The following is a 27,210-nucleotide window of genomic DNA, read 5'->3' as shown; positions in this document are numbered from 1 at the left end:
AGGACAGGAACTCAAACAGGGCAGGAATCTGGAACCATGAGCTAGTGCAGAGGCCATGGAGGGGTGCTGTTTACTGCCTTGCTCCCTATGGCTTACTCAGTTATAGAACCCAGAACCACCAGCCCAGCAATGGCACTGCCCACATCTATCTGTAAGAAAATGCCTTACAGGCTTGCCTAGTCTGTTCTTATGGAGGTATTTTCTCAATTGAGAATCCCTCTTCCCAAATAACTCCAGCTTATATCAAACTGAAAAAAAAAACTTGGCAGGAAAGAAGTTATGCAAAGAAGGACAGTATGAAGTGCCAGTGTGTCACGGTCATCCTTCCATATGACAGGGTTTTATCTGCACACTTAGATAACAGTGCTTCAGCAGCGTGGACCATACTCCACTGTGACCCAAGGCCTCAATGCTGCTCCTTGTGAATGTCAGATGCTGAGTTACTACTTTCTCTCGTTGAACGTGTCACATGGCGGGAAGAAATGTCAACTGAGTAACAGTATATCGAGTTAACATCAGTGGAAACCTGGTCCTTATAAACCTGCACTCTGTTCTGTCACACGCTATGAGCAAATCATACAGATTACAAGACATCGACTTGCTTCTTAGGATCTTAGAACGGACACCAGTTACTTCTGGGAAGCTGGCTGGTGGTCAGGAGACTTTTTAAAGTGATGATGTCATTGGTGGCCTGCTTTGGTATTTCATTATGATTTATAAATCTGTAAGTAAAATGATCAAATTCTTCAAGTTGACTAAAAAAAAAAAAAAGACAGGTTTGGGTGAGGGGGATTTGGAGAGGAGGCATTTGAACAGTGGAGCAAGTGACGGTGCTCCTTCTCCACATCATACTCAGGCCAGAGGACCTCTGTCCATGACGACCATGCTTTCAAATTGGGATTCAGGCTGCAGACTGCTTTGTCTTTAGTGGAAACAAGCATTAAGATTGCAATGCTATGGGAGCCCATGGCAAAAGATGGAGATCAGACTCCTTCGAATGCCTTCCCCACACCAGGTTGTCACTGACCTGTGTGTTTGTACGTCACAGCCCCTGAGATGACATCTCCCTGAGAGAACCTGTCCACGCGGATTCCAGCCTTTCTCACCACCCCATGCTGAGGTTCTCGGGCAATCAGAAACAATAGTTTCAAGTCGTCGCTGTCTGCATCAGTAGCAAAAATGTATTCAGGGGTGATAGTCACCTCTCCACCCTCTGAGCAATGCATCATGGGGATGAGGTCAGCCTTCAGAACAGGTGGCTCATCATTCACAGGGAATACCTAAGCAGGAAAAAAAAAGAGCACAGCTTTGAGGAAAAGAAGAAGTGACAAATGTCCCAGCTGGTAAAGCACAGCTCACAGTCACGGTAACAGGCATTTTTCATCTTCTGGACACATGGAACAATAGCCGTGAAATTTGACCAAAGCAGCCAGAGTCTTTGACTTTCTCAATTGGTGGAGGAATGCTCCGCATGAGAGATCATTTAGGCAGGAAGGGAGTCTGTGGCTATAGCTGGGAACTCAGAGCACTCACTCTTCTCAGAAGACAAAGCAGACATGCAATATAGAGCATCCCTCCCTTTAACACACAGCCTCTTTCATTAATACACACACATTCTGCAAGAATTCGGGGCCCAGTGGTTGGATGCATGTACATCCATGACATGAATGTTATTTTTATTTCAAATTACCAGGTGATTCAAAGCTTTCTGCCACCTTCAACTTCCAGCTACCCACAAAGTTTCCACGGGTCCACGGGAAACATAACAGCATGTCAAATGGCTTGAGTAACAGGGTTTTGTTTGTTGTTTGGTTGGTTGGCTTGTTGGTTGGTTGGTTAATTTAACTTTGTGGCTGTTTGTTAGGCTGGTTGGTTGGTTGGTCTGTGAGCCTGTGTACCCTTTCAGCCCTACACAACCTTCTACAAACTGAGCCAAAGTGATCTTAGTAAGCACCAGTTTCAACTGCTGGTCAGCAGGGTCCTTCAGTGTCTCCTCTGCTCCCCCCATGATTCTCCTAGGAGTCTCTGGTGTAACCTGCCACAGGGGGCTTTGCCACCCCATTCTATTTCACCCAAGCACACACTCCTTGCCATCTCTCACAGCCTCCGTCTCCCCCTTGAGCCTGCCCAGTACATGCTGACTCAATCTCTTTGTACAACTGATTTCTGCCTCAGACCCCATGTGTGTTTTCCAAGGAAGGTTTCCTGATCACTCAGAATAATTGAGAAGCTTCAGTTATTCTTCTGTTCATAAAACATATGTGTGTGTATGTGTGTGTGTGTGTGTGTGTATTAATCAATTATCTTTGTGATTATCCAGTTAGTGGCTGTCATCCTCTATGGTCTGTAACTTCAAGAACAGGAACCTTGTTTATCTTATTCTTAATTGTTCAACAAGCATCTATCTAAGTTCCCACATGTATTATGGAAGGTGGTAACTAAACGTTTGTTGGATGAATAAATGAATTAATGTAACTTTATCTGGTTCCTATGCATTCAAAGGCTAAGGGCTGTAGACAAATACAAGAGAATGAAGCTGATACCTTCCTACAATGGGTACAGGGATGCATGGGTAGATGTTCTAACTAGTTATGAAAATGTAAAAATGCTATTGTCTGCTCTCCCCTTTGCCTATGAAGAAAAATAATTATTTTGTTCATATCTTCTATGTGAATCCATTAAAGACTTCTCTTTCTTGCTTGACCCTAAGAAATTTTATTAATTTGTTCACATGGATGATAACTGTGAAAAGTCATTGTGAAGGGGAAAAAATCACAAACATTGTCCAAAAAATCGTTGTGTCTGGCATATAAAATTATGTCCTTTAATTTAAAAAGTAACAAAAAATGAAAAAAAGTTTTTTTTCTTTTGCTAAGATGTGCTGTTTATTGCCAGGCATAATAAGATGGTCATATATAACAGACAGGAGTAGGGTCTTTCCTCAAAAAAAGAAAAAATGGAAAAGTAACTCAGAGAATCTTACTTTGTATATAAAAGTTTCCCATAAAGAAAACATTATTTCTTGAAGTTGAAATGGTCTCCAGCTTTTCATGAAGCCATCACAGGTATTTGTGAGGAGTAAGGAGGAAAAGGAGAGATGGTATAGAACCTGGCAGAGCAGGCAATCAATACCAACCAGGAGGAGCAGGGCCACAAAATGAGGAAGAACGCCTCACATTACACCCCCAAGTTCATAGCTTGGAACCAGCTGCAGACTTTTCAGGAGCCCAAGCATGTTAAAGAAAGATAATTCCTTCCCTGTCTGTTTTCAAAACAAACTCTAGATAATAACACTCTATTAATGACCAGCTATAAAATATCTTCCAGACCCGTAGCATTTTATGTCGCTGAAATCTAGCCCATACTCAAACAGGAAGAGATGGAAGTGAGCAGGACGAGAACACTCAGGGCCCTTCAGGGAACGTGATAAACTTCTCTCTTAGCAACTATAAACACTTGCAAACCATCCGCTGATGCTCATGGCCCTGGTCACCCACATCAGAGAAACACCCAAGTTCTCAGAAGTCCCTTCATCATGTGCCAACTTTGTGAAAAGACTTTGTCAGAGGAAGGGGGGAAATGACTTCAGGGTTGTGGTAGAGACATTCCTAATGGAGTCCCACATGCATGGCTTTGTCCATAAGGATAGAGAACCCGAGTGGTTCCGGACAGTGTTCCCAGCTGATAATAAAGCTCGTGTGTCATAGTTCAAAAATATTAGACATAGTTTATATCACAGAATAAACTACGTTTTAAATTGGGTATCTGTATTCAAGCTTAGAATAATTCTAGCTTCAGATAAACTGGGGTGGGGTAGGGAGATGGAATGAGAAAGTCTGTTTTGGTAGAGCCTTTGTCTCTACTGCCTGACTAGATATCTCACAGACACAGCTGGCAACCCTCTGCTTTGCAGTCTGTATACTTTAAGTTGTTCTGGGACCCCGGAGAAGTTCCCAGAATTAAGACTTTACATTCAAATGACTCAGGGAGGAAACTTTCTACCTACCTCAATGTGTAGGACAAATTCTGCTGAGTTTGTGCCATCTGTGACCTCCAAGAATATCTCATCCTGGAAAACCTCAGCTCCATCATGGTGATACCTACAGGGATGGTACGGAAGTCAGTCTTTTAAAAACACACGGTGATGGAGGTGGGTCTTCTATCTATGTGTTAATTTCATTGGTTAATAAAGAAACTGCCTTGGCCTTTGATAGGACAGCAGCTTAGATAGTCGGAGTAGACAGAACAGAATGCTGGGAGGAAGAAGGCAGTGAGGCAGACAATATAGCTCTCCTCTCCAAGATGGACGCAGGTTAAGATCCTTCCCGGTAAGACACCACCTCGTGGTGCTACACAGATTATTAGAAATGGGTTAATCAAGATGAGAGTTAGCCAATAAGAGGCTAGAACTAATGGGCCAGGCAGTGTTTAAAAGAATACAGTTTCCATGTAATTATTTTGGGTGTAAAGCTAGCCAGGTGGTGGGACACAGTCTGCTGCTCCACACAGCAACACGGGTGTAAACTAAGCTGCACAGCATAAGCACTCCTCTGTAGTGATATTTCACTTGTATCTTAATAAATAAGGCTTGCCTGAAGATTAGAGAGTAAAACAACCTCTAGTCAGCCTTACACACCAGGCAGTGGTGACACACCCTTTAATCCCAGTAGCCACATTAGTTTGCCACAGAAACCAGGCAGTATTGGTGCACGCCATTAATCTCAGCCCTAGAGAGGAATATAAAATGGAAGGAGACAGCTCTCAGATACAGTCTCATTCTGAGGTTCCTGAAGGCAGGAAAGCCATCTCAGACTGAGGTAGAGGTAAGAGCCAGTGGCTGGCTGTTTTTCTTTTCTGACCTTCAGGTTGAACCCCAATATCTGTCTCTGGGTTTTTAATAATCGTGCTATGCTCCTCCATCACCTTGGCCATGAGTTTAGTAAATACGTAATTATTTAAGTAAATAAATAAGAAAAGAAGCACTATAATTATAAATGAGAAGTTATATACTATAACTATAAATGTACATCTCTAAATGTACACTTTCTCCTCCTGGGAAAACATTGTGTGTGCATTGGTAATTTTTCCCCAAAACAAAAACAAAACAAACAAACTAAAACAACCCTTTGGAAGCAGGAGAAAGAGCTTAAAGTTAAAATCCTGGTCTGTTCTTACATAAAACCTCAGGTCAGCTCCCAACACCCTTCTTAGGCAGCTCACAGCCACCTATAACTCCAGCTTCAGGGTCTCTGTTGTCTCTGGCCTCCACAGGTACTTCATTCACATGAACATATATCCACATATGTGCATGTGTATGTGCATACATTCATGAAAACACACACATAATTAAAAATAATTTTGAGAACAGATTTCATAAAGTAGTCCTCCAGTGGCCCCTGTAACAGTGGGAAGTCCCTGGCCTGGTATCCATGCAACAGCGGAGCATGGCTGACTGGAGCCAGCATGACCCCGAGACGAAGCAGAACATCCCAAGGATGCCATGATCCTTGTGCCTCCAACCCCCTCCTGTGCTCTGAACTCTTCCACTCCTCTCTAAAGTCTTGATCTATGAGCTAGGTATGGCCCCCTCCACCATATTCCATGTTCCATCTACACATCTCCCCAGGTTTAAAAAGACCTTTTTGGTTGTTGCTGTTCTAACCTTGGCCCTAGCTTCCTCTTCCTTCTCAGCCACTTGTTTAAAAAAGAAATTGTTTCATTTTAGGCCTTTCACATACTTTCTTTTTGTTGTTGTTGTTAAATTTATTTATTTATTATGTACAGTGTTCTGCCTGCATGCATACCTACACCCTAGAAGAGGGCACCAGATCTCATTATAGATGGTAGTGAACCACCATGTGGTTGCTGGGAATTGAACTCAGGACCTCTCGAAGAACAATCAGTGTAACCGCTGAGCCATCTCTCCAGCTCCCTTTCACATACTTTCTATGTGACAGTGATGGTCAGTTAATTCTAAGTAGTTCTTGAATTTAACTGAGTCTTTTAAAAAAAAATTACACCAATGATTTGTTCATACTAACAAATGGAATTATACCCCTAGGAATCAAAAATAAAAGTTTCAACAAAACAGTATAGTATATTGAACCTATATGATATTGTTACATGGCCAAAAAGGACTATATTGTATTCAAGATGGGTCACCACTAGGGTGATAATGGATTCAATCCCAATGGCAGGAGAGGCTTATACTCTGTTACTCCCCTGTTTCTCAAACACACTACCTTCTATGCTCTGTCTTCCCATGCTTCTTACTGTTTCCACCAAAAATAATTATGAGTTGCAGTGTGCTGATATTTCACAATGCTGCTATCCCTAAAACAGCTAAGGGTATCTGGGAATACATATATGTAAAGCCAGACAGTGGAGCCAAGCAGACCCTTAAGACCCAACTCCTGAAAACACTCGCAAATGCCTCAGCATCTTGGTGCTTAGTTCTGCGTGAGAACAGAATGATGTACCTCGCCAGTCTTGATGGCTCAGGTTAAATAACTAAAAAACACTTAACTGCAGTTCTCTAGAAAGGTGACAATGCATAGAATTCCAGAAAACAGTTCTACTTTCTTCTGTCTGCCCTTCATCCCAGCACTGCCTACACAAAAGTCTTAACACGTAGAGAGGAACTGAGATTTTAAGATCCAAGCTAGAAGCTTAACAGAAAAATCTTGTGTGTGTGTGTGTGTGTGTGTGTGTGTGTGTGTATGTGTGTGTGTTGGGGGGTTGAGACAGGGTTTCTCCATGTAACTGCCTTGGTTGCTCGAGAACTCACTTTGTAGATCAGGCTGGCCTCAAACTCTCAGGCATCCACCTGCCTTTGCCTCACTAGTGCTAGGATTAAAGGCCTGTGCCACCACACCTGGCCAAAATAGGAAACTCTAATGGGAATTAGGAAAGAGGCCAGAAAAGATTCTAAGTCTGATTTAACTGTGCTGTAAAGGTTTGAGAGACCTCGTATGCAGTTTTCGATCCCTAGTGACCTTCGTGGCTCAAAACTAAACATCTGAGGACAAACACCTCCTACCACACTTCACTAACAAAGGGTGAGGTCTCCATTTGTCAGATTTGGTAAGTGGAAAATTAGTCTGCCTGTCTGCCTGGATATTACTTTTAAGTAGCTTGCAATGTACTCCAGAGATGTTTCACTAGATTTTGTGAAAAGGTTTCTTACAACTATATTAGTAGAGAAAGGGAAAATATCCCCATTGCTCTCAGAGACCTGAGTCCAGAACCACAGCCTACCCACCAGCAGTCCCTACTTGTGGACCGGCAAACCTGTACCCAGTAGAATGAAATAAAAGCTTATCCTTAAAACGTGGGTGGACAAAGCTAGCCATCACCACCCCATTCCTCCTGCCCTCTGTTCTTACCAGGCTGGCCTTGAACTCCCAATCCCCCTGGCTCAGCATCCCGAGCCGAGCGTTGGGATTAGAGGCATAGGCTACCATACCCCTGCATTTCCAAGGCTATGAAACTGCCTTTTCTAAGAGCCAACTTCAATTAGCTGCACAGATTATTTTAGTCTCTACTGGGTTTGTGATATGTGCAGCTGTGGCAAAATGACAATTCATGGTCATTAATTTTTGTTGCACAAATATTCATAAACTCATTCCCTCTGCTATAGTAAGCCAGAAAGAAAGAAAATGTCTGGAAGAATATTATTCTTTTCTACTTCTCTAATTTTCAATTGAGCATTAACAATATGAAGTGGAGTATTGTTTGGAAAGGGTTGGGCAGGTTTCTTTCTCAGCACTGCGCTTCACAGTTGGTCTGGATAGAGAGTCACTGCATAGAAAGGAAAACAAAAACAAAAACCACAAAATTTTCTAACCTAACTTTTAAGGTAATGAGGTCCTTCCATGAAAATGTGTCTCTTGGGTTAAGGGGAAACCCATTGAGCTCTACCCTGCCGTGGAGAGGCATCTTCCGAAGAGAGAGGCAGATGCTGTCCAATGGGGTGTCCACATCAGAAACCAGGATGTTCTCTGTGCTGATGGTGCACTGACCACCCTCGGCCACTCTCAGGGTATTGGTGAATACCTAGAAAGAAGAAAGAACACACAAGGCTTTGTTCAATAAGATGCTGCTGAACACGAGGGCCTCAGATCCCTAAATTCCAGAACCATCCTCGCACGTCAATTAACCTTTCAAGACTCCTTATAAGGTGGTAAGGTAGAGCTAAATAATCTGTCTGAAAAAAATATTTTATTTGCATATTTTCAATTCCAAGTTTTGACACATACAAAGACACAAAGACAGACCCCCAGTTTGAAAGCACCTACACTTCAACGAGTCCCAGAGCCTGGGTAGCAGAGCCAGCAAAAAGGAGGCTGCTGCAGTACTGAACTGAGAGAAAAGGTGCCACCATCGTCCCACAGCCTTTGCCAAATCCCCATGAAAGGAAGGATCCACCTCTTTTTTAAGCCCTAAAAAAGTGATTCTCAACGTGTGGGTTGCAGCCCCTTTGGGGGTCAAATAACCTTTTCACAGGGGTCAGATAGTCTGCATATCAGATATTTACATTCTGATTCATAACAGTAGCAAAATCATAGTTATTGTGAAAGCAATTTTATGTTTGGTGGTCACCACAACATGAGGAACTGTATTAAAGGGTCACAGCATTAGAGAGTTGAGAACCACTGCCCCCAAAATTCTTTAAGACTTGGGAGGTTGATGGAAATGCCATTGTGTGTTTTGCAGATAGAGTGGGGGCAGGGAAACTGAAGACAAGAAGGTTATAATTCCAGGGGAAATAGATTTCAAGCATTAGACTTAAATATTAAAAACCACAGGGGCAATTTCAATACAAACCAAAGCAAAAATCCCAGTGTTCACCTGACTAACAAATCATAGGCAGAAAGCAAGTTTGGTGGAGCAGCTTGGTATATTTTATTACCACACTGAGAGTGGGCAAGACGTGTTCTGTGATTAAACAAGTGTAGAAAACTGATCTGCAATGTATTCGCTACATTCGCAAGGTATGTACATGTGCTCCAGGTTCCAAGACTATAGCAGAAAATCCTGTAGAGTTTACTTAGCACAATAGCTTCCAAAATTAGCACTTCAAGTTGTGGGCTCTGACGGTTCCTCACAGAAGGCCTATGGTAAGCACGCTTCCATACAAGGACAACTCTTACACAAAGAATCACCTTTCTCAGCGAGATGAGGTCACAGCCTCCACCCTGCACACATCCTCCCCTGCTGATCAATGGGACACAGTATGAGGGAAGTCAATCATTCCAGAGCCATCAAAGACATTCGTGCATGTCTCCAGGGCAGCACCCTGGGTTGTGGAAAGAAGACTCTAACTAGAATGTGGCTGCCTTCACTCCTTAGTAAACTACCACCAGCAAAGAAAAACACAAGAATAATCGAGTTCCTCTCTGCAGCCGACCCTGACAGTTCTTCCTAAATGCTTCCTGCTGATTTTCAACACCTCCATCTTCACTATGAGAACGGGACGCTTTCTAGAGGGAACATGCACCAAGGGCCATGCACATGAGTCCTATTTTCTCATTGAACCAAGTTAGTCTCCCATATAGGGAACATTGCATAAAATACACTTTACTATATAAGGTGATTTTTGAAATATTTCTTTTAAAGCAAGCTCAACCCTTAAAATTCTGAGGGTTCATGAGTAACACTTAGGGGGCTCCAGGTTTGCATGGTGTTTGCATGAAGATCACTCAACTCAACCTCATATCATAAAAGTACCAATTCAACTTCAAATAGTCTCAGTTCTTTGAAATCCCGCTTCATTTGTCCTTAGCTCATAAACGAAAGAGAGAAATCAATATCCGCTGTAGCCCAAAGTCCTCTTTACTATTTCATCTTCTTTCAAATGAAGATAACTCTTTCATCTGCTCCACGATCACCTGCACACAGATCATCCTTCTCCAAGCTTAGAGGGGATTTTGTTTTTATTTTTTGCATAAAAGGAGACTTTTCAACAAGTTTTGTAGGGGAAGCTTTGGTAGAGGATCTAAATTTCATACACGGACAAGGGTGGCCTAACAAATCGAATCAGGTTCACTCGATAGCAGTTCAGACTTAGATTCACCGCCAGCACTAGGCCAGGTCTTCAGCCGGGAAGGGGGCCCAGATGGAGTTGGTGCAGATGCCTTCTGGCTGCAGAGCTGTCAACACTTCTTCAGCCACAGATTGCAAGCTCGCCAGCTTGAGAGACTGGGCCGCTGACATAAGTGAGCGCAGTGTGTTGTGGGGACTCTGAAAATGGACGGCTCCTCCTGCCTGGCAGCCACGCTGTCTGCGGGCTCAGTGCTAGTAGGGCTCTATATTTTCAAGAGAAACCCCAAGTCAGCCTTGTTACGAAATCTTCTGGCCCTTCAAATTTGCAACTTCACAACTTAAAAGATTAAAATAATATTATAAAATTAATAATTAATAAAAATACTTGGAGCCATAAAACCATCTCTGCATGTTGAGTAAGTGCCTTCCCTTGGACCTTCCAGTAAGAAATCTGTTTGCTGTCCTGAGGCAGGTGCAGTTGTCATGAGTCACCAGAAAAGAAAACACCAGGACTGGCCATATTCAGGTAGTTAGATGCCTGGGGAAGTCACCAAGCTGGGAAGGTCTAGGGCCTTTTGGCCAAATGGGAGATAATATTCCTTTGTCTTTCCATTTTTAAGGGTAAAAAAATGATCCCAATAATAGTCACACTAATCAAGTATGGTAATCTGGGGGGAAGGGTGACCCAGAAAAAACTCTCAAAGCAAACCAGCCTCAGAGAGCAGACATAGCAGGTAGCAACGCCTTTGTAGTTTGGTTTTAAAGAAAAACTCGGGCCCCTTCAGACTTCCACAGACATTGAGCAGTGGCATGAGGTAAAACGAAAGGGTCCATCCTAATTCATTTTGGAAAATTAAAAAGCTTCTTTGGATCACACAGCAGCGTAGCTGGCCTGTGGTGAGAGCAAATAGGTTCTTCTGGTTGCTAAGAGACCCATCATTTAATCTCCTTCCCCTGATCAACAAGGGGCGCTCGCAGAATGAGAGATGCTGATAAGGCTTTGAAAACAATGCCAAACTCAACATAGAAAAATCTTCACCTTTCAGATAAGAAGTCCCATGGGAAATAGAGTCTCCCACCCACCCCCACCCCTACTCGTTTTCTATACTGCAGCAGGGAAATTAAAGCATTACTCTTGTTTCTCTCCCTCCTTTGGGCCCTCCATGTCAAACACGGCATACCTCAGGAACCTGATTGTCCACTGGGAGAATCGTGATGTTGAAGCAGATTCCGTGCAAGGTGCCTCCACGCTGGTTCCTGACAGACACTGTGAATTGTACATGTCGAGGGGTGGGACCTATATCTTGCATGGGTGGCATGTAGGCCACTTTCATATGGTTCACAGCGTGCTGAGAAGCAAATGGAGACAGACATAGGCATTGGTTTGCGGAGATCGGAGTCCTTTAGTAACCTAAGTCTGAGACCACTGTGTGATAATTGATAAGGAGCACAGTAAGTATCAGCATGAATGGAAAGATTCCCAAGACTCTCCTTTGTAAACCACATTGCTGACACATGAGAGAGAGGAAAACTGATGAAGTCAGGCAGTGTGTCAAATGATGGAGTCCAATCAACTCTGCAAAAGGCAGACAGACTTTCCTCTGTCCATCCCTCCATTCAGTCATTGTTCTAACACAAGCTGTGTAAGCCTACAGGTTAGTAAAGTTATCAAAACAGTAGACTTGGCACATTTACACCTTCTAACTATTAAGAAATCAGACATAATTAGCCCCAAACCACAGACATCTGATACCAGGTCTCCCCCTCCCCCTAGGTCTTTAGAGGAGAGTTGACCAGAGGGAATATAGAGGTAGGAAGGATTTAGGAGAGTGGAAAGTATTATGGAATAAGCTGCAACCCCGTAAAATGGCATACTGAAGTTCCTTCAAACCTTAGAATGTAAATTCATCCAGAAATCGAGCCGTTATAGAAGTTTGTAGTAGAAATACTTGAGTAGCATAGGTCCTCAAGCCAATAGAACTGGTCCCCTTGTAACAGGAAGAGACAGATGGGGGCACACATGATTGACAGAAAACAAAGCTGAAGATGATACATCTTCAAGACAAGGAATACCAAAGACTGCTAACAAAGCACTAGACGCTCATGAGCCAGGAGGAAGAGCGGCCTGCAGGGCTCAGAAGACCACGCCTGCCAATGCCACGATCTCAACACTTCTAGTTTCAAGAAGTACAGGAAAACAAGGCTCTTGTTTTGAATGACAAAATGTGTGGTAGTTTCTTACGGCAACAAGACAGCAGAAGAATGAGTGACCTACAGCTGGTAGAATGAAAACACAGGCATGGGGCTGATACCAGCACCCGGCCACTGGCAAAATGATGATGCCAAAGGCCATGTGGATTCATAACAAGGTTTGCCATTACATTCAGTTTAGTGAAAGCCTTCCAGGCAGATGTCACATGTTTACCAGAAGTGTTCAAGCACAAGGCACTGTGGCAGAAGAGACTGGCTAGCATCTCAGACCCAACACTGGGCAAGCTGCACCTTCTCAGAAGATACATTACATACTCTGTTGGCCAACATTTTTACAAATTCTCATACCTGGGTAAATGACCTCAGCCCCAGGGCTGTAGGGTTTTTGGTTAGCTTTGGTATGCTGTCCACCATGAATAACTTCCCAGCGTCCAAGTGTCTAAGAGAAATACAGACCACGTCAACTTATTTTCCAGCTAAGAAAAAATAAATCAAATCATCCTTTGTTGGGAGCCCAAAGGTCCTTGCACCCACAGACCACCAGGGAAACCAGGAGTGTTAAGCATGTACTATCGTCCTCTCAAAGAAAAGGACGTATAACCTGTTTTTCCATCCACAAGGCTGGAACTTGTAGCCTAGTGATCTGTGTTATCTGAAGGGCCAGGCTATAACAAGTTCATACAACCAGGACCAGACATGGCTAACAGTCCAAATGATCTTTGTGCTGTCTACATGGCCAGGACCATCCCTACCCTTTAGCTGATGTAGGTAGCCTGTCTCCAGACTTCATCTTCTTGGAAGAGACAACATGAGTTCTGATGGAATTATGCATCTTTGTGTACCAGGGATTGTGTTACACCAGGAAACTTCCCCGAAATTGTACTGTGCCTAAATATGCTGGCAGTAAACCACTCAGCACAGACTCTCCAGAAGTTTGCTCTAGACTAAGTTGTTCTCACCTCTTCATGGTTCGTTTTCCTGCCTTCCATGACACTTACAGGGACCACTACACCACAACCAGCTTTTTAAAAACACCTCATTGTGGGGCGAAAGCAGATGCTCTATCTTTTTATGTATGTTGGGGGCTTATAACCTGAAGTCCAGCATCTCCTGCGCCACCCTCAGCATGACTAAACAAAGTTTTTTTGCTGTGTCATGATGATAATAAATCATTTGTCTCATCCCAAGGGTTTTCTCACTGTCATACAGATGACACTAGCCTAAGGGATAGTTATGCTACAGTTTTGAATTGATATTATAAAATGTAAATACCAAGTGGTCTGCCACATCTAAAAATAATACTTTGCAGACTTCAATAAACATCAGTAAAAATAAGAATTCACCTTAGAGAAATGGGATTTCAAATGTTTCGTTTAAGTCTCACTGTGCTAAAAAGTACAAGCTGCATGACAGTCACTAGCTGTCACTCAGTGAAGATCAGGACAAATTTGTGATAAAAGAGAATTGTATGTAAGTTTAAGTCTGCCCAATGGAGAACTGAGTCACACTGCCACTCTTAGAACCGGTGCAACAGACAGTGGCTTTACAAAGGCACCTGTGGCTGAAGAAGAAACACGGAGGACGTGTTACTGTGTAGACGAGCTCCCCATCCTGTGATTCTGTATCTAGGAAATGTAGGTGCTTTTTGGTGATGTAGGCCACCTCCGTTTCCTTGACAACCAAATGCCGGGAAATGCCAGGAGCTTCTTTTGGAAGCTGGTCAGCTACTGGAGAGATATGGATCGTCACCACCTGGAATAAAAATGCACTGCTCTATTAAATTGAAAGACAAGGAAACACCAAAGAGAATGCCCCGGGATTACCTAGAAATAGCTCTGTGTGTGTGTGTGTGTGTGTGTGTGTGTGTGTGTATTCATCACAACCCTAGCTAATCCACTGGGAGTCGTAGGAAATGGGCATACAGAACACCAAGTCCAGCCCCAATTTTATTTTTCTACCTCCTCTCTGGTAATAACCCGTGTGTCTTTGCTGCCTCACCCGTCATCAATCCTAGACACCTTACTGTCTGTCACTCTTGCCTTCTCCTTTCTCATCCCCATCCGACCCATTGCCAAGTGTCTACGTACAAATTTTCTGTATCACTCTTGTAATTTCTTCCTAATGTGGTTGCAGCAGCCCTAACACTACGTGCTGTTCTAGACTTTTTGTTAACTTGCACTAACTTTAAAAACCATGAGTCAAATTAGTTAGTTCACTTCCCCCCACACCTTAAAACGACCACCCAGGAAGTATTATTCAAGCTCCTTAGCATGACATTCCAGAGCTTTCAGAGTTCACACATACTGCACTTTTCAGCTTTATTTTTTACTGCCTTTTAACATAAATGCAACACTAGAGACACGCGGTGAAGCTCCTTCCCCTCCCTCAGATTCGGATCATATTGTTTCTTCGCTCTGATGCTTCTGTCTTGCTGCCTCTGAAATCTGATTACTTTCACCCTTACAGGATCTTCTAGATTCCCCTTCCAGTTCCTCAGTTGAAACTGTTTCTGAACTTGGCTTCTTCCTTGCAGTTCTGCTGGGTGACTCATCTTGGAAGTTCACAGTGCAACAGTACTGAGATGATTCGGGCAGGAGGGTTCTGCCCCCATGAGTGGACTGGGCCCCTGTAAACCCACATGAATGGAAAAGGTTGTCCTTCCATCATGCGTTGTGAGGGCCGAGAGTCTGTCCTCTTACGAGTACAAGACAACAAGGTGCCACCTTAGGAACAAAGAATGACCCTCACCAGAAAAAGAACCTTATGCTACCTTGACCCTGGAATTTTCAGTCTCCCAAGAGTAAGTAATGTTTCTGTAGTCTATTAATTATTCTGTTATTTTATTAGAATGATTAAAAACTAAAACCAGTTATCAAAATAAAAGAATATAAAGACAATCATAGTTGTAGTCCCCTAAATCTGTGTCATGGTTTTTTCCCACTTACAGTATTTTTCTAATCTGCAAAGTTCAGAAATTCTCTGTGGGCTCTCACAGCAATGGTGTGGATCAGCGAGTCTCTCCTTAATTGAAAAACTGGATTTAATAAGGAAACAATAGTTATTGTGCCTTCAAAGAGACCATTTTCCATGCTAATTTATTCTCCAATGTGTTCTTTATGAAAGAAGAATGGGAGAGCATGCTTTTTATCCCCTGTAGTAATTCTTGGTGGGCGCATTTTTCAACATGCTTTATGATTGCCTAAGTTGATGTGTCTTTACATATTTATGCATGCTCAAACAATTAGTGTGTGTGTCTGTGGGCAAGAGAAATTCCATTTTAGCAAACTCCACAGAGAAATAAAAGCATTCTCATTGTGCTGGAATCTGTTCATAACAAAGATATTATTAAGAGCCATTCCCAGGCAGAGCGGGAACCCATTTTCAAACCAGTCACCAGCTCCAGACTCCAGCTTCCCTCAAGTCCTCCGATGTCCCCGTGGCTGCAAGCACACACAGACTGACAAGGAATCAGAATAACAAGTAGAAGGTCGGAATGCAAGATGCCTGGGTCGACCCTGACCTCGGATTCAGGCTCTGCAGTTACGCGTTGCCTGGCAGCATCTAACTTTCTTGTGGCCTGGGTTATTGCTCCTTCATGTGACCTGAGCTCTGATGCCAGCCTGCTCTTATTTTCCACTTTGATTTCTCAGTACCAAGAGTTACTTCCATTGTTAGAGTTGGCCGCTATTAACTACAGCAGTTTTGCGTGAGTTTTTAGGAAAATACGCTAACCGTTTGTTGAACAAGATGGCTTCTAAACGCTGATGGCAGAGACAAGTGGACATGCTGGGGAAAGATGCTGGGTGAAGCCACAATCTGAGCTAGAGAAAGTCATCCCTTGGTATCTGCAGGATACAGGCTGCAGGAGTTCCACTGCCCACTGTGGATCTGTGGATATTCCAGTCTCTTCAATAAAAGGCTGGTGTATTTGCATAGCGCCTACATGTATCCCTTTGTATACTTATATTCACATTACTTGCAATAGTTAGTTCACATAATGTAAATATGTAAATAGTAGTAGACCATATGGCTTAGGGGAAAACAAGTAAAATAGTATGTGAGGAACAAAGGCAACTTAAAAAATATTGTCTTTCACCAGATTGTTGAATCATTGGATGTGAAACCTACAGAGAGACAGAGGGGGCAGCTGTGCTTAAGAGCCATACAAACCAACAAAACGCTACATAAAGACAGGGCAACTTTGTAGCTTTCTTATTCTGTCTCTCTTCCCTAGTCCATAAATATAAGAACACAGAAGCAGGGAAACGTGTTATTGTGGCTTTCTTCAAAACAAACAAACAAAAACATCCTGGAGCTGGATAGATAGCTCAGTGGTTAGAGCTCTTGTAGAGGACCTAGGCTCCATTCCCAGCAGCATCTACAGGACAGCTCACAACTGTATGTATCTCCAGATCTAGGAGAACTGATACCTTCTTCTGTCTGGTCTCCACAAGTACCCAAGTACATATGTACGCATATTTGTGTGTGTATCACAAATTTTTTGTATCAAACACAAATAAATAAAAACAAATCATAATAAATGAACCCCTCTATTATACAGAATAAATTTACAACCAGATATTTAGAATTTAGAGTGACTTACTTGCCCAGTCTTAGAAATAATAGTTTCAAGAGTTTTAATTAACTTGGTCTGTTTTATTATAATATGTATTTTTCTTCTTGTGTATGAAGAACATGATTTCTAAAAAGCTTAATAAGAAAAAAAGAAATGTCCAAAAAGACATAGGCTCAGCCTGGGATGACGCGTGAACTACATCGATGAAATGAGGATAAATCACTTTCAAAGTGATTGTAAAAGAGCAGATGAATTCAGAGTTCCTTCTACACTTCCTTGCCCATCCTATTCTGAAGACATTGCTGAGTTCTTCAGGTTTCAAGCCCCGTGGCATGATTCTTTCACATCTCCCATTCAGTGTGCCCATGTCAGCAAACATGTACAACCTGGTCTTTTGCACACTGGCTACTATCAGTGGCTTTGGCATTCTAGGAATCCATTACAAGAGGACACACATTTTCTGTATTCTTTCTTGAATAGACTCGCAATTTGCTGGCATCCATGCTAATGTTACCTTTGAGGGTAGCAGGTATAATAGCATACAAAATTCATAATCACTTCACTTCAATTGCTCCTTTTGAAGTTTAACCCTGACTCCCCAGACTTCTACAGTTGTCCATATGCTACACCAATCCTATCTTCTGTGATTTCTATGTGATAATGTTTGCTTCATCTTATTTCTGCTTACTGTGGACTTAAATTATCTCCTTTAACACTAGTCATATCTGAGATCTTAGAAACAACAAATAAAATCCACCTATATTTTGAATATTTACCAGGTGTCTGAGAGCTCAGTGTTTTCCAGGTAATATGTCACAATTACCTCAATAAATCTGTTAGGAAGTATCTATCACTTGCTTGAAAGAGAAGCAAAGAGGAATGGAGGTTGATTAGCTAGTATTGAAAACAGGAGGCAATTCAGAGAAGTCTCCCCCTCAACTCTGCAATTTAAACACTATCTTTAAAAACTGTCTTCTTGGGTGTTGAGAAGTGAGCAGATTTGTGATGTTGTCTATGCATGTACTAGCTAAGTAACCTTAGAAACAGTATCCATGCAGAAACTTGCAAAGTGCTTTAGAAAAGTGTGAGCATAATACTGGGAGGGGGAGGCATACTTATTTTTGCCCAATCCATTGCTTCTCAGACTTTGAATCTCAAAACCTGATTTCATATATTTTTAATAAGATCTTTTAGAGCTAATACACATTAGAAGCATACAACTTTGGGAAGATGCTCTGAAACAGTCTCTCACCTGTGGCCCTGAGAGATTCGGAGGTTCGTGGCTGTCCCACAGGACAAATTCAAAAGAATCTCCAAAGATTTCTCCACCAAAGTGACGATAGTAAATGATTCCACTGAACAGGTCTCTCTGAAGGAAGCCAGGGACAGGATACCCTAATGGAGCCACAAAATACCACACAGTTTTAGGTGTTGGGGCCCAGTGAAACTGAACTTACCTCCAAACATCCTCTCTGCTAGTGTGTTGTATATAGCCAAGGACTTGCATTAAGTATGTTTAACAAAATGTAGAGCAAAGGATTAAAATTGCCCTATCTCAATGTGGGATTAACAATGGAAAAATATTTCCAAGGAATAGCTTTTATTTCAAAGACACTGAAAAAGCCTTCTTATTTGATTCACATTGTCAAATTCCTGGCACTTAAATGGAGGCAAATATATTAACGAAACTATTCAAGTGACTACCTAGAATAAACCATATCTCTCCCATCCCACTTATTTATTCTATTGCCTTTCTTGGCTGATTTAACTTCTATTAGTGTGATGGTTATCTTGCGGCTTAGCACCAGAACTTTCTAGATGTACAACCTTAGGTCGTAGGTTGACTTAATGTGAGTGTTAAATTTCTACTGCATAAGATGGGAAAATATTCTGCTTCATAAATGTGCTGTCTAATCTTACACAAATTTGACCACAATGCAAAGTTCTTTAAGAAAGATTCTATCGCATTCAAACTGTGTTACTTCTCTAGAACTTACCTACCAGTCCTGGCCCTGGCTTCTTCATGATCTCCCCAGCCTGTGGGAACCTTGTGATATTAAAGAAGATGTAGTCGTCACTGGAGTCCACGTCTGAAGCTCTCAGCATGGACCCTTGGATCAAGACAGTCTGCCCCTCTTCTAGTTCAATAACAACATTGGTTATGAGAAATGGGGGACTGTCATCTTTAGGCAAGATGTTGATAGGAAACTTGTGATGGCTGCTGTGTTGGCCATCAAATATCCTGAAAGCCACAAAGTCTTTGGTAGAGTCACTGTCATCATGATGATAGCGAACGACTCCAGCCTGAAGGTCGGCCACAGTGAAGAGAAATCCTTTCCCCTCTGAGGAAGAGAGCAGATGTGGTACTGAGTGATCAAGGGAAGAAGCAGAGGCAACAGCTGAGGAGGAATCACTCCAGGACAGTGGGCTGCGGGAAGCAGTGGCAAGAAAGATGCCCCAAACCCACCATGGAGGTATGCCCTTAAACCATCGTAAACTAGAAATGTTCTAAGTCAAACACATGTAGAGTAGTCTCGAGGACATCCTCAAAATGTAAAAACAAGAATAGTCAAAAAAATTCAAGGACAGTCTGTAGGCTGTGCAGCTTAGTGAGCGATGGAGTGCCGCATCTGGTGTTGAGCATTGCTTCTCCTACCTACTACCTGTGTGGACTTGAGACAAGTATTTGAGACTCCGTGTAACTGGGAAAAAATATTAGAGTTAATTTAGTAATTTTAGGAGTCAACTAAGATATAGACAGTTATGGACCTAAGACAAAAATGCAGAGGAAGGATGAGCACTCTATCCATCTATCCATCCATCTATCTATCATCTATCTATCTATCTATCTATCTATCTATCTATCTATCTATCTATCTATCCATCCATATGTCTATCATCTACCTATCTACCCCCACCCCCGTGATCTTCTGCCTACCCTCAGACTTTGGGCCTTTGGCCCTTACATGCACATCTCTCTGAGAGTCACCCACCTTGTTTCCCAGGGTTTTAACCTTGGACTGGACTAAGAATTATTTCAACACTACCCTAGTTCTCAAGCCTTGGCCTAGAACTGAATTACTCTATTGACTTTCCTGGACAAAAAGGATAGTTCTCTCCATCATGAGGTTTCTCAGTCTACAGACGCGCGCGCGCGCGCGCACACACACACACACACACAAATCCCCATAATAAATCTCCCCTTATATAATTGTGTGCATCCTATTGGTTTCATTCCTCTGGCAAATCCTGCCAGATATAAGTAGATACAAATAAATATGGATGCAGATATGCCATGCAACTTGAGAGAATGCAAACAGTAAGCCTCTGGTAAATAAATATTGGTTAGCTCTCAGGTCATTGTCATGACATGGCAGCAGCACCTAGGGAAGCAATCTTTCCAACCAGTGGCATCAGCACCAAATGGGAAATTATTAGAAATGCAACTTCTTTTTTTTTTTTGTTTTTTTTCGAGACAGAGTTTCTCTGTGGCTTTGGAGCCTGTCCTGGAACTAGCTCTTGTAGACCAGGCTGGTCTCGAACTCACAGAGATCTGCCTGCCTCTGCCTCCCGAGTGCTGGGATTAAAGGTGTGCGAGAAATGTAATTTCTTGACCTCTGCCCTGAGCCTACTTAATCAGAAATTCTGGAGATGGGACTCAACAGCCTATGTTTTTCTAAGTCCTGTCCCAAGGGTCGGTACAGGCCAAAGTTTGAGAACCAGAGCTATAGCCTGATTCAAGGCTGTAGTTACTCACTTCCTAGTTTTCAAAATTATGGGTTGTATAATAATAATAATAATAATAATAATAATAATAATAATAATAATAATAATATCATCTTACTTCCTAGAGGTGAGGAGAGGAAAATGAATGAAAGTATATAGAATGGTTGGCCCAGTATCTGACAGAGAGAGAAGGGTTAATAAACGTTAGTAGAACTTTTTCCCCTCTCTGATTCCAGAACCCACTGCATGATGGGTTACCATCTCAATTTCCACTTATGCAGTATTAATAAACAGAGTTTCATTTCCTACACAGACTATTACAACAGACATGCAAGTCATTGCCCTGGGCTTTGGGAAAACTTGTATAGGACTGCAAACTTAAATGACTGACTTCTTCTTCGTCCCTTCTACCTTTTCCTGGCTCAAAGCCATGAAGAAAATAACACTGGTTATGAAGATGCTGCAATAGCATGGTTTTTGACCGACCCCTGGTCCTGACTGCCACTCAGCTTTCAACTGTCTCCCACTGTCCTGGAATCAGGCAGAACTAACTGTAATCTGTTTCTTTTCAATTCTGAGTTTCCCAATTACAAACAATGATAAATGAAAATTCTCTCTTTTCTTTATCATTAAGCAAAGTAAGAGGATAATTGGATTAAATCCTCTTAGCGAATTATAAGAAACAGACTTAGTCTGTGATAGAAGCACCACTTTTAAAAGGGCTCTTACCATCTTACCTACCATCCTCATCATTACAGACTCATGCCTTTGACACTGTGGGAACTAATAACAACATAATAGCATCATTATTATTGAAGCATTTTTAAAAGCTTTTTTTGCCCTGTTTTACAATATATTTCTCTGTAAAAGAGAAATGAGAGAGAAATATTTTGTCCTCCAACTGGGACACCTATTGAGCAACTGAGCAAACCTGAAGCTTGAGTAATGACCAAGCATAAGACATAGTTCATAATGGATGTGAGCCTCCCCCAGAGTTGAGATTCAATATCTCCACATCATCTGACTGTAATGATTTCTGTTTGGAAGACATCCAAGAAGAGATACACATCTGTTAAATATGATGTGCATTCGTATGTGTATGGGTGAGTGTGTGTATGTGTGTGTGTTCATATGAATAAGCATCCACATATATATATATATATATATATATATATATATATATATATATATATATATGTCTGTGAGAGGAGGTTCACATGCCAGAGGTCATCCTCAGCTGTCGTTCTTCATGGACCCTATGCTTTTTTTTATTTTTAAGATTTTTTAAAATGCTATGCATACATGTATTTTGCTTGCATATATGTTTATCGACCACATCCATGCCTGGTGCCTGTGGAAGCCCAAACAGGGAGTCAGAAGCCCCTGGAGCTTAACAATGGCTGTGATCTGCCAGGTGCATGTTTATAATTATACTTAGGCCTTCTGGAAGAACAGCCAGTGCCTGTAACAAACAGAGCCACCTGTCTAACTGCTTTCATCTTGTTTTTGTAGCTATTGTTTTTAAATGTTTATATTTTTATTTATTTTTATTATGTGAGTGTTTTTGCCTGCATAGATGTCTGTTCACCACATGTGTGCCTTGTCACTGTGAAGGTCAAACCAGAGCATCAGATCCCCTGGAAACAGAGCAACCAAGCAGCTGTGAGCCACTGTGTAAATACTGGGAATTAAACCTGGGTTCGCAAGAGCAGTCAGTGCTCTTACCCACTGAGTCATCTTTCTAGCTCCTTCCATTGATTGATTGATTGATTTGTTGGTTGATTGATTGATGAGGATCTGCCACTGAGATCTGGAGCGCCTGGATCTGGCTAGGCTGGTTGACTAGGAAGCCCCAGGGCTGGGATTAAAAGCCTGCACCACCTCACAGGGCTTTTATCAACTCTGAGGACTGAGCCCAGTTGTTCACATTTGTGCAGGAAGCATGTTAACAACTGAGTTATCTCCCTAGCCCCATGATGTGATTTACTTCGGAAGAAAACAGTGCCTGGATTCAACAGTGAGTTGAACAGATAAATCATTGACCTCTTACTGTAAGCTGTCCATGCTGCAGGCCACCAATGGTGACCAACTGCACAGCACCAATGTCATCATTGTCAACGATCTGAAACTGTTCCCAAGTGATGGCCCGAGACTGCCCCTCGAGGAGATTCAGACCTACAAGAAAAGACAGAAACATGTCCTCAAACATATCTGTTTAAGGCTAATAAGCTTTCACTCAAATCTATCTCAAAGTTGTATCTTTAAATGCTTTTCATGAAACTTGAACACAGCTTGTGCTTTTAGTAAACTGAGCTCTAATTTCAGTTTGACAATTGATTCCTTAAGAACCACGATGATTCCAGAAACTAACAGCTGAAGGAAAAGGCAGAAGATAAGCTCACAGAGGTCCCTGATTTAAATGACTCCACAGGGAACTTATTAGAGATTATACCTATATGATTTAATAAGACAAGAGTTAGAAGGGGTTTTACATATGACTTTCGAGAACATATATATCCCATAGGGTGGGGAATCCACAGTACTTTAATATCCTTATATAGAGCTACTGTACCTGGCAACGTTTAAGAATGTTAGCTGTAGAGCACTTGGTGCTATGCAAAATAGGACATACATTAGTATAAACTCTAATTAGAGATGGATTTATGCAACTAAAGGGATGAAATAAAACCTCCACTCAGACTCAGTACACCAGAGGAAGTTGGTAGAGTTTCGATCACTGTTAATAGGGAAAACACGGACTCTGGATGAAGGCCTACATCACCATCAGACATTCTTATCTCTCGGTAGAACTGGGAATTGACAGACAGCTCACTCTTTGCTCATCCACCTCAAACTCTTCTCAGATACATTGGCTGTGTCTTCAGGGAGACACCAGAACAACAGAGTGATCTATATATTACTAAAAAATTGTGACCGGCTCAGCCATAGCACCTGCTGTATCTTGGACTGTGAAATGTCCCCAAAAGGCCCACATCTTACAGGCATGGTCTCCAGGGTGGCAGTAATGAGAAAGGAGGTAGTGCTTTTAGGAGACAGGACCTGGGGGCAGATCTTAAGTCACTGTGAGCACACCCCTGAAGGTGACTGGGGAATTCAGCCCCTTCTCCACCCTGCTTTTTTTTTTTTTGTTTTCTGGCCATGAGCTGAGCAGCTTTGCTTTCCCCACAAGCTCCTGCCAAGATGTGCTGGCTCATCCCGGCCCCAAAGCAACGGGACAACTAATCGTGGACTGGATTTCTAGATCTGTGCTCACCTGTCCTCTTTATAAGCTATTGTCTTATATATTTATCACAGAGACAGGAGACTAATGCCCTCCCTCCTTTTCAGGATAAGGTGTACCTCCAAATCTGTTTCCTGGGGAAATTGGACTAAAGCAGCTATGACTGTAAGAAAAGAAAAAATAAAACAGAAAGGAAGAAGTGTGAAGAGGAAGGAAAGGGAGGAAGAGAGAAAGGGAACCTAAAACGGGGGGGGGGGGGGGGAAAGATCCAGAAAGAGAGGGAGGATGGCGAAAAGAGAAAAACAGGCGTATACAAATGAGCATTGTTTGGACATATGGTTTTGAAGTGACATGCGCACATACAGCACAGCACATGCACGGCATCATGGGATACATCAGAGGAGCATCCAAGACAACCAAAAGTCACCCGACACATCAAAACGCTAACAGTAATAATATCCATATTATATATAGTGGGGAAATGAAGCTATCTTTCTATGTAATATATTCTCTAACTTTTCAATAATAGCAGATACCACGTTCATAATAAGTAAAAATTCATTTTCAAAAGGATTGTAATGTCTTCAGCAACCAGACCCAGACCTGGGCTCCCTTGATGCATGTGAGCGTCATCTCCTCACTAAAACACAGTAACCTACCCAAACGTAGCATTGCTACTCAACTTCAGTTGACCAGTTCCTTCATTTCTCTCATTATCCCTGAACAGCCAGAATTATACTCCTAAGCTCAGAACTGAAATCACACATGGATAGACCCCTCTTAACATGACCCTACTGCACTGCGTGGAAGTACGCTGTGAACGTCATTGATGGTATCAGCGAGAAAGGAAAAGCCGTCTGCATTTCCGCATTTGCATCTGATCTAAATATATAAACTGCATTCCCAGTCGACTTGGACTTGAGTGGCAGTGTAAAGGCCTCTTCTTTTTTTTAAAGCTGCTTAAGCTCTTATTTACTTATTTTGGTTTCCATGCCACCCAACAAAAAATAGGACCAGGGAATGGGTTCCTGGCTTCCACTCCTCTGCAAACTCTGAGCCAGGGGCCTCTTCTCTCTCAGCTCTGTTCTCAGTCAATATCACGAGCAGCAGCTCTCTTACTCCTTTCTGTTGAAACGGGGACACTTTTATGGTGTCTCTCACAAAGAAGGAAGGTAGCCGGAGGACTCAAGGATGCTGGATTTCTCTCTCACCAGCTACTGGGAAAAAGCAGAACAGGGATAACTGCCTGCTCTTCTTGGTCTCTCTGGGTTTCCATTGCCTCGTGGATGAAGTGGAATAAAAGTATTTTTTCTTGACCCGTGCACTTCCTTGTGCTTCCCTCAGGACCACACCCGCACCTGTATTCCAAGACACCCGGGGCGCATTTGTGTCTGCTGTTCTGATGGAGATGTGGACCGTGATGGGGGCGCTCCTCTCAAAGAAGAAGTCGTACACCTCCACCTCCAGCTGGAAAGGAACAAGTGCACATGAGCTGCGCACAGACAATTCGGGCTTAAAGTCCCATTGGTTCTGGGCTACACACAAACATGCGCGTGCGCACACACACAAGGCAAAAATGGATCCAGATTTGGTATTGCTGTTCTCTATTGTTTTAAATTTAATTCTATTTTTAAAATTAACTTTATAACCAATTGATAAAATCATATCATAGAAATACCCTTTTAAATAGACACAAATAGACCAAGTTGCACAATCACCTCTGAAGGAACCGCTTTTCCATTACACCAAAGGTCCCCATGCCTGCTACTGTTCCCCTTCTTACCACTCAGCCTGCTCAAGCACCAGTATCTGTTTTATGTCTCTATACTATGGTTCTTTCTAGAAATTTCACTTAAATACAATCCAGTGTGGGGCTATTATGACCCATTTCACTAACCATTCCTGTAAAAAAGGGTATTATTTTATTATAGTAAGTAACTTATTTTTGTTAGGCCATTCATTTCGTGCCTAGATACTCTTTGGTTTTTGTTTTTAATTCTTTAGTTGATCACAATTGTACATATTTGTAAGGTATAGTATACACACAGATACGCATGTCTACACATTGTGTCCTAATCAGATCAGGGTAATTGGCTTATCTATATTCAGCTCTTGTACATATCATTTCCCAATGTAGGGAACATACTAATCCTCTCTACTATTCTGAAACATACACTTTAGTGTTATTATTTATTATTTTTATGTGTATATGTATGTAAGAATACAGTATATGTGGAATGTGTATACTTCAGGGGTACAAACCTGTGTGTGCACAGAGCCCAGAGGAGGGTGTTTTGTGTCCTACTCTGCCTTATTCTCTTGGGACAGGGTGTCTTACTGAACCTGGAACTAGGCTAACAGCCAATCTCCTGTCTCCACCATTTCCATGGCCCTCAAGACTATACCTCCATTGCACACTTCTGATTTCTCTGGACAACTGAGAGCTACAGCCACATGAAAACCACCTGGATTTCAACATGGCAGCCATGGGCTGGAACCAAGCCTGCTGCTCACCAAGATAAAACACCTTTCTTCAATCTGTCAGGCCAGTGTCTCTTCAGGCAGCCCTGTGACTTGCAAAATCAAGCCTCCTCTGTGACACTGAGTGTAATAGCAGATGCAGGGGTTAATGGAAACAGGCTTTCAAATACGTATTTGAAACCCACCAGGTTGGATGCCTCCCCTCCCTTCCGTCTTACCTTGTAGTGTCTCCTCTCAGGGTAACTGCTGTTTGGTGGCTGGTAGGCGACCTGCATGTCACTTAGATCCTTCCAGGTGAACGAAGAGATGGGTCTGGTATGGTCCAGCAGGTGGGTCACATAGCCCTGGGGCGGGGCCTTAGTGATGTTGAACACCAGCAAGGGTTTGGGGGTCTCATCTTCCTCACAGTCCAGAACGGAGGTCGTCAGGGGGGTGAGAATGAATTGGTCCACCTCCAGAACAAACATGGCCATGAAAGCAGCCCTGGGGGCCTGGTTAGGAATGCCCACCCTAATGTTGACAGGCAACCACGCACTCTCTGACTTTTGAAGGAGAGAAAAACAAAAAGGAGAGAATGGCATGAGTGAAGTTGTAAAGTGCACGGTTAAGGTCACGGGACACAGTGAAGCTGCAGCCCAGAGGACGGCCCAGCTGTGACCCCCAGCTACATGTAGAATCACCTGATGCCCACCAGTGACTACCTCCGGATGTTCACTTAATTCTTCCAAGGAAGAAACTAGAAAACTAGCAACGAGAGCTTCCTGGTGACTCTAGTGTGCGCAAAAGATTTGGAACGAGCACCTGTTTTAGTATCAGGAAAATCTCTGTGTGTGATTGATTGAGTGAGTGTGTTTATGTGTGTGTGTGTGTGGGCGCGCGCATGTGTATGCGTGTGTGCGTGTGCATGCGCACATGCATCACGTTCATTCAG

At 42.5% G+C, this 27,210-nt stretch overlaps 1 protein-coding gene across 1 annotated transcript in view; it reads right to left on the bottom strand.

The window, feature by feature from the left end:
- Window positions 1-27,210, bottom strand: part of Frem1 (FRAS1 related extracellular matrix 1) — a 115,152-nt gene that overhangs the window by 73,590 nt on the left and 14,352 nt on the right. Inside the window, exons 6-16 of the mRNA XM_042055309.1 lie at window positions 26,498-26,821; window positions 25,157-25,265; window positions 22,601-22,732; window positions 18,829-19,173; window positions 18,084-18,226; window positions 13,811-14,007; window positions 12,604-12,694; window positions 11,226-11,393; window positions 7,847-8,055; window positions 4,007-4,100; window positions 1,028-1,280 (exon numbers count right to left, since the gene is read on the bottom strand). Of these exons, the coding sequence (XP_041911243.1) occupies window positions 1,028-1,280; window positions 4,007-4,100; window positions 7,847-8,055; window positions 11,226-11,393; window positions 12,604-12,694; window positions 13,811-14,007; window positions 18,084-18,226; window positions 18,829-19,173; window positions 22,601-22,732; window positions 25,157-25,265; window positions 26,498-26,821 (2,065 nt within the window). The remainder of the gene's footprint in view (window positions 1-1,027; window positions 1,281-4,006; window positions 4,101-7,846; window positions 8,056-11,225; window positions 11,394-12,603; window positions 12,695-13,810; window positions 14,008-18,083; window positions 18,227-18,828; window positions 19,174-22,600; window positions 22,733-25,156; window positions 25,266-26,497; window positions 26,822-27,210) is intronic.

This window comes from Arvicola amphibius, chromosome 6 (assembly GCF_903992535.2).
Source record: "Arvicola amphibius chromosome 6, mArvAmp1.2, whole genome shotgun sequence".
Classification (NCBI taxonomy): Eukaryota; Metazoa; Chordata; class Mammalia; order Rodentia; family Cricetidae; genus Arvicola; species Arvicola amphibius.
This window is presented reverse-complemented; position numbering and strand designations above follow the sequence as displayed.